This window comes from Acartia tonsa, chromosome 5 (genome assembly GCF_053477335.1).
Source record: "Acartia tonsa isolate MP-2025a chromosome 5, ASM5347733v1, whole genome shotgun sequence".
NCBI classification, from domain to species: domain Eukaryota; kingdom Metazoa; phylum Arthropoda; class Copepoda; order Calanoida; family Acartiidae; genus Acartia; species Acartia tonsa.
This window is the reverse complement of record NC_137264.1, coordinates 40,801,800-40,815,229: the sequence shown is the minus strand read 5'-3', so window position 1 is coordinate 40,815,229 and position 13,430 is coordinate 40,801,800. Positions and strand designations below refer to the sequence as shown.

General features: G+C 31.9%; 1 protein-coding gene across 4 annotated transcripts in view; it reads left to right on the top strand.

Moving 5' to 3' along the window:
- LOC145320346 (uncharacterized) overlaps positions 1-12,808 on the top strand; it is a 31,721-nt gene extending 18,913 nt beyond the window's left edge. For 2 of the 4 annotated variants that reach the window (XM_080162760.1, XM_080162758.1), the window contains 6 exons: positions 5,595-5,676; positions 7,012-7,091; positions 7,492-7,540; positions 8,013-8,080; positions 10,017-10,118; positions 11,379-12,801. In XM_080162760.1, coding sequence (XP_080018886.1) covers positions 5,595-5,676; positions 7,012-7,091; positions 7,492-7,540; positions 8,013-8,080; positions 10,017-10,118; positions 11,379-11,517 — 520 coding nt within the window. In that variant the 3' untranslated portion in view covers positions 11,518-12,801. Of the gene's footprint in view, positions 1-5,594; positions 5,677-7,011; positions 7,092-7,491; positions 7,541-8,012; positions 8,081-10,016; positions 10,119-10,391; positions 10,425-11,378 lie in introns of all 4 variants that reach the window. The other 2 variants (XM_080162761.1, XM_080162759.1) reach the window with 2 other exon arrangements.
- Positions 12,809-13,430: the final 622 nt, after the last annotated feature.

Here is a 13,430-nt window from a genome sequence, read left to right as displayed (position 1 = left end):
CAGTTTTGTAGAATTTTTGTGCTTAGGTATGAACAATAAAATTAGTTGAATAATGAATACTTATTCTTTACAGAACCGATTTAGGTTCCTTTCACAAGCTCAACATATAACTTGTAATATTTTTTCTTTAAAGATCATTTTCATACATAAATAGTTTATGTTGTGGATTAGATATGTGTGGTTTGAAAAATTTCAATGACTTTCTGGCGGCAACACCCGCCATATTTCCACCCGCCATTTGCAGGCCTCTTACCCTGTGTCGGGCGGCAAGGTTGGCAGCAGCCAAGTCGATTCTTGATTCATGACAGCACCAGGGCAAGTAATAAAAGTGTGACTGTCATAAAACTTAGAATCATCTACCGGCTTTTGTCCGGCCGGAACCGAAACTCCCGTCGGTTCTTGTCCGGCCAGAACCGAATTTCTTATCGGCTCTTGCCCAGCTGGAACCGAAACTCCCGTCGGCTCTTGTCCAGCTGGAACCAAAACTCTGATCGGCTCTTGTCCAGCCGGAACCGAAACTCCCGTCGGCTCTTGTCCGGCTGGAACCGAATCATTCAGCGGCTCAACACCCGCCGTAACAATATTATCAACGGCTACAGTATCGTTACCAATATCATCAGGAATAACTGCAGCACAACTAACATCATTATCAATATTAGCCACGGCAACACCCGCCGTAGCCATGTTGTCAACGGCTGCGGCACTAGCAGAACCAAAAGGTTCATCAGCAGCGTTACTAGCAGAACCAACAGGTTCAATAATAGCATCACAAGCAGCACCAACAGTCGGCTGCGGCTGAACATCTGAGCTTTCTGGTTTTAAAAACCCTATAGCTTCACTTTCCAACTCGAAATTTGAGCAGACAACATACCTACTCTTTGCTAATCCATTAGCACTAACAGCAAAATATCCAGATCCAAACAGGCTGGAGTAAAGCATGGTTTCTCCTACTGAACGTTCAGAGTAGGGAAACATCGACGGGCAGAGGTGCCCAATGAGCAAATCCACCTGCCCATTAACCAAAGTAAAATCTTCATGTTTCATATCAAACAAAACAGCTGCCTCCACAGGATTCATGGAGCAGATCGCCTCTTTTGGACCAATGAGAGGCACTACCACAGGTTCTAAAATGTGATAATTCTTGTGTCGATCAACTAAACATAGCTTGACCGTCGGGAGACGTTTAACTTCACCGTCAGCTAGAGAAATTCTTGCTGAACGTCCAGTAAAAGGTAACTGAAGTTTATTAACAAGTGACTGGGTTACCATTGTGGTAGTTAAACCAGTGTCCCACATGGCGTTCACTGGAACCTTCTGGCGATTAATGTCAACGACGTCTAATTGTTGTAACATTAACATTAGGTTCGCCTCAGGGGAAGTATGTACTTCATAGACGGCGGCAGCCATATCAACACTCTCATGCAGAAGGTTGTTATGGGCCTGACCACAATTATCCACTTTGCATCCGCCTATTACATCTGCCTTCGGGCAATCCACAGATTTATGCCCTTTCTGCAAACAAATCCAACAGCATCCAGCACTCTCCACAATACTCTTCCTGTCTGGCACTGACAGGTCATGAAATTTTGGGCACTTGTAAAGTAAGTGCATATCATTACAGCCATTAACAAAACATGACTGTTTCATCTTAGATTTACCAGGTTTACCTACGGCGGTAGCGGCTGTCACAGGGTTACCTTTCTTCTTAGAGGGGGTGTCCGTATCAGTCGAGCACCTCATTAAAATGGCGCACCGCTGTTCTTCAATAATCTTCAACAGCTTTGGGACGTTTGGGACATCCATCGAGCCCAATGATAAATTGAGCTTATCTTGAAAATCACGTGGCAACTTCTTGGATAACATTTCCAGAAGTATCACAGTCAACCACTGGCTAGTGGTAACCTCATCATCTTCATCATCTTTAGTCAGCTGCTCCAGCTGGCTAACTGCACCACCAAACTCTGCTAACACAGTCACAATCTGGTTGGAGTCCGACGGTTTAGACTTCTTCTCCCATTGGTTGAAAAGGCAGAGCATCTGACGTGTCTTCGACTTGAAACGCGCGTCAAGGTAAGCCCACTGAGATTCATGCGATTGAATCTGAGTTAATTGGAGTCTCAGCTCTTTATTTCTACAGACCTTCTCACTGCTCAACAATAACTGCAAATACGACGGGTCTTGTCCTACAGTAAGCTTTTTAAAAGTGTCTTTAAAACTTACGTAGGATGCTTCCAGGCCGTCGAAAGATGGAAGAAGACGTTTGTCGACACGATTCATATATCCTGGCGTGAACATAGAACCGGCGGCGAACTGTGGTGTGCCAAACGGTGACACAAATGGCGATGCTGTCGAGGCACCCACCGTCGTCATGGGTGGCTTCACAGGTTCAAGCTTAACCTCAGCCAATTTTTTCATCAATGCAGACAAAGTGTTTATAATTGCATCAGGCAAGGGAAAATATGGCCCTTTAATAACTTTCACAATCTTCAAACATCGATCATAAAGTTCAGCCTGATGGTTAGGCAAATTATCACCAACAACATCAACAACACTTTGAATGTCACTAAGCTCTTCTATAGCATCAAGAGCATCTTTCAAGGCACTATAGTCTTTTTGCACAGTAACTATATCAGAATAAATGTCACTAAATTCATCAAGCTCTTGGATTCTCAACCCAAGCTTGCTAAAACCGACCATGATGCTGTCAAATGTCTCGAACTTGTCATGGACAAGGATTGATTCCTTAGTGAGATGTCTAACATTAAGTTCTGAAGTATCACTGACCAACTTCATCACTCTATTTAGCTCACTGGTTAGGGCATCAACGGCTGGACGCAGCCGCTTACTCAATTGTTCACCTTTATTCTTTTTAGGACCCATAATTGTCACTAAAGTTAACTGTACTGATTACGACTATAATAATGTGTGTTAAGGTATCACAACCAACACATTCACAAAACTTCACAGAATGTTCTTAGTTCCATCTGTTCTGTCTTGTTTTCATTGTTTCGGAACGCAATGCCTAGCCGTTCTCGAAATCTTATCTCCAAGCCCTCCGAATGACCAACATAGTGAAGTTTACGAATGTGTATTTATTACCATGAAAACAGTGAGTCTAAAACAAAAATATAAGAATTAATTACATAAAATTAATGGTTATTATTTTTGTGACATCGAGGTTGCGTGATTTCAATTTAATAAAAAATATGAAATTTCTAAAAAACTTTAAATTGGCACGAAACATATTAAATTGCATCAGAAATTGATAATTTTAGAATAAAATGATCAACAATATAAAGGAAAATATTCGTATGTTAAAACTTAGCAGTTAAATGGTCTATTTATTGAAAAATTAATGTTTTAAATTTCTTAATAAATTTGTACCATTCTACGCTTATTTTCAAGAATTAAAAGATAAATTCTTACCACATATGATGTCAAACTAAGCAGGAAGGCTTATTTGAGATATTCCACACATCAGAGCGCATGTATATTCAAGCAATACATTATTTTCATTCACGTAGCTCCTCACGTGGGACTAATCAAAGGAAAAGTGCGCGTTTCTTTTGTTCGTTTACAAGCCACGCGCCGCGTGGAGATAGTTAGGAATGCCGCGTAACACACTCATTCTCTAGGAAATTTGGTGTAAGGAAACAGGGATTAATGGGTTCGAACTTGCCAGGGAATACAAGAAATACATACGGAAACAGACTGATATGGCATTAAATCAAACTGGTCCCCAAAGTTTAGAAACACGATCTCTCATTTGGTGGGTTAAAAATTCAAGGACTTTTATTTAATCTTGATAATGTATGTAGAACAAACTAGCAGTGCTTAAACGTTTCCACCACTACTTTTCATCTTCTAACCAATCACAATTTTTTATAAATTGTTTTTTTATTTAAAATTTCTTTCTTAAAGTACAAGATATAAACACACAGATAGAGTAAGAGGAATATATTATCGCGATGTAAAAAAAACTTTATTGATTGACCTAGTTATTTTTAATAAAAAAATTCTCAAATACTAAAAGTATCACATTTCTTTTCATGTGAATGTTTTAAGAACTTAGTCAGATTTTTAAAAAAAAAAGTAAGTTTTTTTCATTAGATTACTTTAAAGAATAAACCGATACTTAAATTTTATTTATATATGTAGTTCTAGAACAAAACTTGGATAAATCTTTAAAACAGACAACCAGCTACTGTAATAGTTTACAGGATAAGGAAGGCCAGATAGAAAAGTTAAATATTTTATATGTCTCCATCTTAAAATAATTTGAAATATATTATAGAAAACTAGATTACAGTTTCCTCACTTTCATACACTGTAAAAAATTATTTTCATTACAATAATTCTACTACTAGAGTTTTTGGCAACGCTTTATTCCCTACTAGCGGCTACGCCCCTAGAGGCATCTAGTGGCACTTTAGGTGGTGGTGTATTGTTTAAGTGTCAAAAAGAAAAAATACGAACCCCCCCCCCCTGTTTTTTTTGGGAGGGGAATAGTTATAAACCTTCCCGGGACCTATAAGATTATACCCTGTAAAGGGGAAACATATCGGTCCATCGGTTAGCGAGATCCTTTGGTACAAACAAACATCCAGTTATTTTATTATAAGGATGTCAAATATATACTAAAGATTTTATATTCTAAATCTATATTTACAAAGGCCGGCAAGCAATAACAAGCCAACAGTATTTTGATGAAAAAACTAGTTGAATATTAAGTACGCACGGTCGAGAATAAAGAAACATTTTCAATGATAGGTATATTCATTGTCCGGTTTTGTACAGCTAATTTTATGTACATATTGTTTTTTTCTGAGAGTTACAAATATTTCTACTCAAATGTGAAAAGGTAAATTGATGTGATTTTTGGGGCACATTTGAAATTTTGAATTACTCCTTGATCCTGAATTGATGGATCAAAATAAAATTTAAGAAAAGTTGCTTATTTGTGCCATTTGAAAAGTAAAAAAAAATTGTAACTGTATCTTTCACACAATTAAAGTTATAGGCAAAAACTTTAGAGGAGTGTTTGGTAGCTCTTGTATATATTCTTGTCAAACCGTTAGAGAGATCTTTTGGTTCATGTAACTTTTATACATGGATTAATTCTCTATTGACCAATCCCAATCTCCCTGTTATCAAAGTGTCACGCAAGGGCAGCTAGAAGTATTTGAACAATATAACAAAATTATAAAATTTAATTTAGCAGATAATTTATTCTTTTGGCTTGTTTGAAATTGTATATGCATTCAAAATAATATTTACATTTATATTTTACGTTTATATAATTTTTTTATGTTGGTTTAGGTTAAATAAAAATAAAGGTTGAAACCCATATGACAACCCAAGATAAGAGGCCCCTACAAGCACAAATAAATATTTATAAAAATGAAAATATAAGGGAAGGAATTGGTGGTATAAATAAACTTGCTGAAAGCCCTAGTTATATATCAGCTGCGCTTCAACTACAATAAAATTCTACAGACGTATACGTGGTTTGTGCATCTTTCAGTGTATTTATAAACATTTTGATATTGGCTTTCTGCTAGTTAAAGTAATAATAAAAGTTTTATTATTTTTAGAGGAACTAACATAATGGTGACTGAAGACTTTCCTCGAAGAATTCAAGAACATAGAGCTGAACTTACTAAATTTGCAAAAGAGGTAGGTAGATTTTTATATTAACTATTATTCAGAAGTTTGAACAAAAGTTCTATGTCACCCGTCATATAACTTTCATGGGGATGTGAAAAATTGCGTGCTTAGTATATTATTTTACCAAAAGAATACTTTTTTTACTTTGGTGAATGGATGGACGCCTAGAGGAGTGTATCCATCCCCATGCCACTAAAAATACACCCCTCTCATTTTTTGTAATTCATCAACTTACACACCACCCCCTCGATTTTAGTTTAGGGAGGTGTCAAAAAGTTTGGTGTCAAAATACATATTTCATTCTGAATAAAGTGCCGCCCTAAGATAGTTAGCTGATATTTTTGTGAATATTTCCTATACCATTGATTATCTATTACACAAGTTACATACCACGATGGTCTGACGGTCATGCTACAAAAGAGAAGACGAAGAATGTCCCTCAAAATAATTCTGACGTTATAAAAATGAGGGATGGAGAGAGGAGGAGTTGGAAAGAAAACCCCTAAAAAAGAGATGGATAATCTCTCATTTTTATGACGTCATATCGAGCGACTTTCTTTGTCTTCTACAAAAGGAATTTATATTTATTTGCAAATAAAGGTTCATATTTTCTATTTATCATCACAAAAATTATTTTTCTTTTTTCTTCTCCCTCTTTTTTGTTTCCTACTAAAATCTGCAATATATATCACACTAATTTCATGTTTTTTGTACTTAGCTACCTAAAGATGTTGTATTCCTTGCTTACATGCAGTTATTTGTTGCTGTTGTTGGCAAACAAAACTTTATAATAGATCAAATAAACTTTAGTCTAGAAAAAAATGAAGACACTTTCCAAAAACAATGAATAAATGAATTTCAAGAAATTCACTTATTTTCTAATATTACTTTTGAAAGTTTAGATATTGTTACCTAAATTTTACAAGCAGAGATACTCTATACTATATAGTTTTGAATGTTATGTTACGCTTTACCTACATTTAAATTTGTATGCCCCATTTTTAAAAAATTATTGTTAGCACCAACCTGTTGATTGTAAGACCTTTGTCTGAGAAGTCCTAACCGTGCATGGCAATGAGCTGCGCCGGTTTATGGGCCAAGGTATTCCACCTACTCTAACTATTTATGTCGCTTACCTGACATAGCAGCAGTAGATTCCATCTTTAGTTATGACAGTCTCAGTCCTAGATTCGAACCTTTCACCTCCTCGACAAAGTATAGATTTAGCTTATATCCAAACAACTGGAGACTTTTTTGAATGCTTGGCAAATTAAAGTTAAAACTGTCAACATAGAAGTGTTCAATAAGAATTCATAGAAAAACTTTGCAAAATATTCATTTCAGGTGAAGAAAGCAAATCCAGATGTCCGGTTAAGCCTCCAGTATGATAGGCTATATGTTGAATCTGAGCCTTACATTTACAAGTAAGATGCATAAACAGATAGATAGATCTTAGCTGCAGGTTGTTCATAAAATCAAAAGGTATTAGCTTCTACTGAACAATTTATAAGGAATGTTTAAAGCCCTTGTAACTAACTGTTTTCAACATAAATGTCCATGGTTATGATTTATTTATCGGGCATATGACATAGTAGCAGTTGATACAGATATTACATATTTAGCTTTAAAGCTATTTCCAAAATTCAGAGACCTACACCCTTCAGTATTTAAAAAAAACTTCAGTTAAAACTAAAAAAAATTAGTAATAATGCTTTCAAATGCTATCATAAAGTCAAACTGGCACAAATAAAATTTAAGTTGGACTAAGTTACATTTTTGGTAAAGGTAATGGTAATGAGAAATATTTAATTTCCTAATTTTCAGCGAGGAAACAAATAGTGTGGAGGCAGTGGAACATTGTGAAGAAGTGGCTGTAAGTCAGTTATTTATACTTTTATGAATAGTTCATAGGGATATACAGATAGATGTAGTAATTTTAGGCTTTAGCTGTAAGTTAGTTATATTCTTTTGTTATTAGATGATATAGATAGAGAAAGATAAAACATTGTTCAGATGTGACTGTAAGTTAGTTATTCATACTTCTATGAATAGAGAATAGAATAGAACAAAAAGAGAGAAAATATGATTTAGAGCAAAGTAAAGAAATTGCTATGAAGTTATCTAGATTTTTTAAAATAGATATATAGATAGAGTATTGGTAAGTAGTGACTGTAAGCTAGTTATTTACACTTTTATGAATTACTGATAGAGATAAAGATGAAAGTTATTACTTATAAGAAATTGCTGTAAAGCTAGATATTGTTAGATATATAAGATATAAGATAGAGATATAATTATACAGCTAGATGATTTGCTTGTATGATTCTATTTACTATTGTATCTAGTTACAAAACCGAAGCGCCCTGGCCAGAAAGATTTACCAGACAAGAAAATGCAACAAATCAAGCCCAAGGTAGATTAACATAATTTTATGATACTGAGAACGGTTACTAGGAAAATAATTGATTGCCCAATGCCTAACCTTTTCTTTTGGGTCAAGGGATTATCAAAGATTAAGGAATTTTTTCTATATGTAAATCCCTTCACAAAGTGGTCCAAATGTACACAAATTACTTCCCCAAGTCAATTTACAACTAAATTTTTAGCTTTTGCTAAGAAATACATAATTAGATAGGATAATCAAAATTCCCTTAATTCAAATGAGTAAGATACTGGAGAGAACAGAAATAAAATTGTAAAAAATTTGTGACTATTTTCATCTCCAATTCCCTCCCTATGCATGCTATATTTAATTCTTATATGAGTCAAGAATATTTTTTTTATTTTACAAAACATTTGTTTACCCTTTTAATTATCATCTTTATAGATCCTTTTCCCTATTCTTTAATTTAAAGAATAAACAAATTCAATCTTAAATAGACGCTGAAAGTACATATAAAATCTATGCTTTTTATAATAATAAATACTTTATGATGCAATGAGAGCCAAAAACTGTGCTTACTGATTTTTTATAAGAAATAAATACTACTGGAAATAAAAGAAAATGAGATGTGTTTTAAGATATTTGAATTCATATCTCAAATAACTTTGATGTCATTTTTAAGAGAGGAATAGACAAAATTCTTTTTATTTACATCGGTTGTGTTGGAATTACAGGACAATAAACAATTACAAATTATATTTAATCCTTAGAGAATGTTTTGAATCTCATTGGCAAACATTGTGGATTTGAAGATATACCCCAAAACTAGACCTGGTCAATAATTTACAATCAAAATTAGAACTTGAAAAAAATATTGCAATTAATCGCAAACTTCCTATTAATGATTCAACATATGTACAATGCAACAACAATGAATTAATGAATGCAATGCTTAGATGCAATTTTTATATAATTTACATTGCAAAACTTGTATTGTTAAATGTGCTCTTGACAATTACATGCAAAAAATAAATTGCATAAGTTAATAACTTTAAAGTTTAGGATAATCAATAATTATGTTTCTAATCTGGCATCATTAGATTATTCACAAAGTATATTGACTATTTGTAAATTTGCTTTACTGGTATATTCTAAGTGTAAACTCAAGAATTACAAATTTTAGGTAGATGTTACATTTACCATGCAAAATTTGCCTAGAATTAGTCATTAATTTTGAAATTCAGATATGAAAAAAGACTGCTGTCTACAAACCTTGTTTAAGCCTTTAAACAGTAAGGTATAGGAATAAATGTATAAGTATAGATGTATAATTTGAACAACTTCCTGACCCAAATAATGGAGACTCTTTTTGTCTGCTATCTAATTGCTTTCTGTCCTTTTTAGAGACTTGGATGTGTTTATATTGCCAACGCTCTTAGCTTATTTCAAGGACTTAATACAAAATTGGTATAGATCCATGGCCCTGTGGGCAGAGTTACATACATATAGCCCATACCCCCTCTATTCTTGTACTTTAATGGTATAAGGGCTTCAACAAATTCCGCTGACCATAAATTTATAATGTAATTAAACCATGTTGCAAGATTGCTGGTGCAATAAATGCAAATTAAACTTTGCAAAAAAATATTCACACTAAATCATCAGATTCATGGAAACTTTGAAGGTTAATTCAAAAATTTTGTGATAAAAGTACAAAACACAATGTTTTCTATTTTTTGGATATACTTGACCTTATTTGAACAGTTCAAGTTTTTATTTTTCCAGAGCTTAAGTTCAAATCTGACCTAAAATATAGCTCTCAGTAAAAACGGAATTTTATCTAATTGCATTAATTTCATTCGTATATTAAATAAAACCTCTCTTAAAATAAATAATGAAAAGTTTTTTTTATTATTATATATTAAAATAACATTGAAAGTGTCATAGATTATGCCCCAAATTTCAGGCACTGTTGTTCATCCAAATTTCTTCACAGTTGTCTGTGGTTTTCATATTCTGAATTAGCCCTTGATAACATCCCCAACTATCCCTACCCTACAACTCCAAGGTATGTGTGTGCTATCATCCCCAAACGCGCACTCCGCAGCAAGCACTTATTCAATAGTTTGCCACGTAGCCTTCTTAGCAACTGTATGTCGTCTTTAATTCTATGACTTTTCCTTCCCTAGTGTTAAAATTGTTTTGTGCATTAAGTTAGTTTTTTTGTATGCAAAAGGAATAAAATAATGTTATATTGTTTTATTAAAAATTGCTATCCTATTCAAATATGATAATTCAAGAAATTGAGAACAATTTCATTAAGAATAAATTTTTATTTTAGATGACAATCAAACAGTGACTACTGTTCTTATGGGTGATTAGGCATAAATTATCATATACATTTATGATACTCAATTCTGATTAGGGACAGATTCAATTGAGCTCTGAATAATTTGGCATAAAGTACTGGTCCTTTTGATACATAGTTAATTTTTATATTTAGTAATCTAATCTTTTTAAGTAATGTAAATCTGTTCCATTATGACAAGGCAACAGAGTTTTAGTTAATGCTTTATATTTTAGAATAATAATCAAGATTTATATTACCATGAAATTTGTTTAATAATTGAAAAATTAAAGTACCTTGCTGATTACTTCAATAACCAAAAAAAATTATTATATTTTGCATGATTTGAGTTTTTTTCTGATTTGAACAATTAGTTGAATTTTTAGAAATAGCTTTGAATGGCTAAGAAATTTACATTATTAACTTAGTGCTTCTAATATAAAGCTTGGATGATAAGTACACATCTTGGAGTTGTAGGTTGGTAGATATGTATTATAGTTTCATTGGCAGATTAAGACATTAGAAATATTTTCTTAGATAGTCTAATTTTCACATTTTATTCAATTTACACATTAATATATGTTGATTAATTAATATAGATAAAACTGCCTTTGGATCTGTAATAAGTAGTATGTTTTCATTATCAACTAGCTAAATTTCTTTGAAAATAATGCTTAATGTTATTTGTTTCAAATAACTTCTGTACTATTCCTTTCAACAATATGATTTCATACATTTTGTAACCTTTGGTTTAATTATCACTCTCCTATTTATTATCTTAAACTTACAGTTTTTTAAATCTAGTTTTATTATCAATAATGGGTCAAATCCTACAAATCCCAAAGACTAACCTAGAAATCAGGGTTTCCTTAGCCTTATAAATATAAGTATAAGTAACCAAAATTCCTAGGCTACCTTAAGAAATCTATAGGATTTGGCTCATTAACTTAGTGTGTCAGGTAATAAATCTATTCTTTTCAGGCGCAGAGTCAGAAAATCAATATCAACCGACACCGACTTCCAGAATTATCAGCAGAATTCTCCTCACAAACGAATGGTCGAAGATGAGCTCAGTGACCACATTGACTATGATGAACATGGAATCGATGATTTTGACTAATTTTTAAAACCTAAATTTGGTTTGAAGTAATATTACATAAACATGATATAATAACTTATTAATTTAATTTGTGTTTGGTTATCCTGACCAAAGATAAGGTTGATATATAAAATGATTTCAGAGAAGCTTTTGGTTTGTCTTGCAGGTTTAAGCTACCCTGTAGTAATTGAACTAACTAATTATGAAAATTATAATACTAGCCACCTATATCCCCACGCTCCTAAAAGAACTTTAGAACTTAATAAAGCATAGGGCTCAACTTTTAAATTAAATTGTTATAGTTTTTAAACTTTTTAGTTGAATATGTCTTTTAACAAAACTGTTAAATGTTAATTAATCTACTTTAGTGGATTTAATTGAATTCTCTGACTTTCAATTAAATTTGAAGTAATCTACATTTTGATTCATTGTCTTTAATGTATTCCAAAATTGTAAGAAAAATTATCTATTAATCAATCACTTAAATTACATCATGAAACTATTGACTTATACTTCTTTTTTGTTAAATAAAAATTTATGTAAGTGTATTTTATTTACAATTATTTAGACTTTTATCTTGATGAATTGTTCTTAGATCAAAGAATTTAAATAATAGGTTGATTATGAAATAAAAAAGTTTCTTTGTGTTACTTCTAAAGAAAATTGTTTAAATATTTCATTTAGCTTAAAACTTCTTTTTCAGATCTATGTAAGTTTTTAATTTATGTCCCTTGCATAACTTCTTTTTTTTCAATAAGATTGTAGATTTTTTACAAACAGTAAAAGTTTGATAAAAACATAGAGAAGTAAACAGTGTTTTTCTAAAATAAAATTTTGATTGTTAAATAACTATAGATATGCAAATTTGTTTCCAATAATAAACCCGTACAATAACTTTAAACATTGTAATATGTAATGTTATACATTGTATAGATATAATGTCTTGTTAAATTATTATGAAAATTTAAAATTTAGTTCTAGGATAGCTTTAGAATTTTTACAAAAATAATAAACTGCCAAAACTTAAAATATACTAAATGATATTACAAAAATTTGAGGTAATTCTCATAGCAAATATCTGATAATAAAGTAAGAAAAAAGTCAAATTATCAAAACAATTTAAAGTTTTTATCATGGAATTCATTTTTTGGATGCTTATTAACTCATAATATTATTTATTAACTACTATTTATGGGAAATGAATGCTTTTAGTTTTATTGATACCAGTGAAAAGAATGTAGACAATTGAATATAAAATATCTGTTATTACATTATGTGTAGTTTAAATTTAAATAAATTGACATATAAGATATTTTTTGAAATTATCTTTTATTTGTATGCCTCGACAATGAAATTAAGATGAAATTTTTTGGAATTTTTTCATCCTTGCGGCAAAAAAATCCATCCTAAATCGAGGTAAACTTAGCTTTTTTACGGCCAGTTTTATGATTTTCCACGTAATAAAGGCCGTTGACAGGTCTACCAAAAAGTGCTTAATTGGAGTGTCCTGGTGACCTTAAATTTTGATTTTAAAAATGTTGTCAAGATCAAGCTCTTGATCAGCTGGTTGACTTTACCGAACCGATAATGTATTATCAATCAAAAAAACAAGTAAATGGTGTCTAAGGAGTTTGTCATATTTATTATTGAATTTATCCTTGAAAACCGAAACACTGAATTAGAATAAAATTATTAGATAAATCAATTTATACATTATTTGGATTCTAATCATCTGTACAGTTAATTATAGAGTTACATCGCTCCAAATTTTTATAAGCTTATAGTAATTCACATGAAATTTTCATATTATATAAATAACAAGGGTAAGATAATACAAAGCATCACGGGTATATTTCTCATAATATATCCGTGCAAGTTAAATTAATTTAACAATGATCAATTATATCTCAACTTTTATACAAATTGTGCCCTTT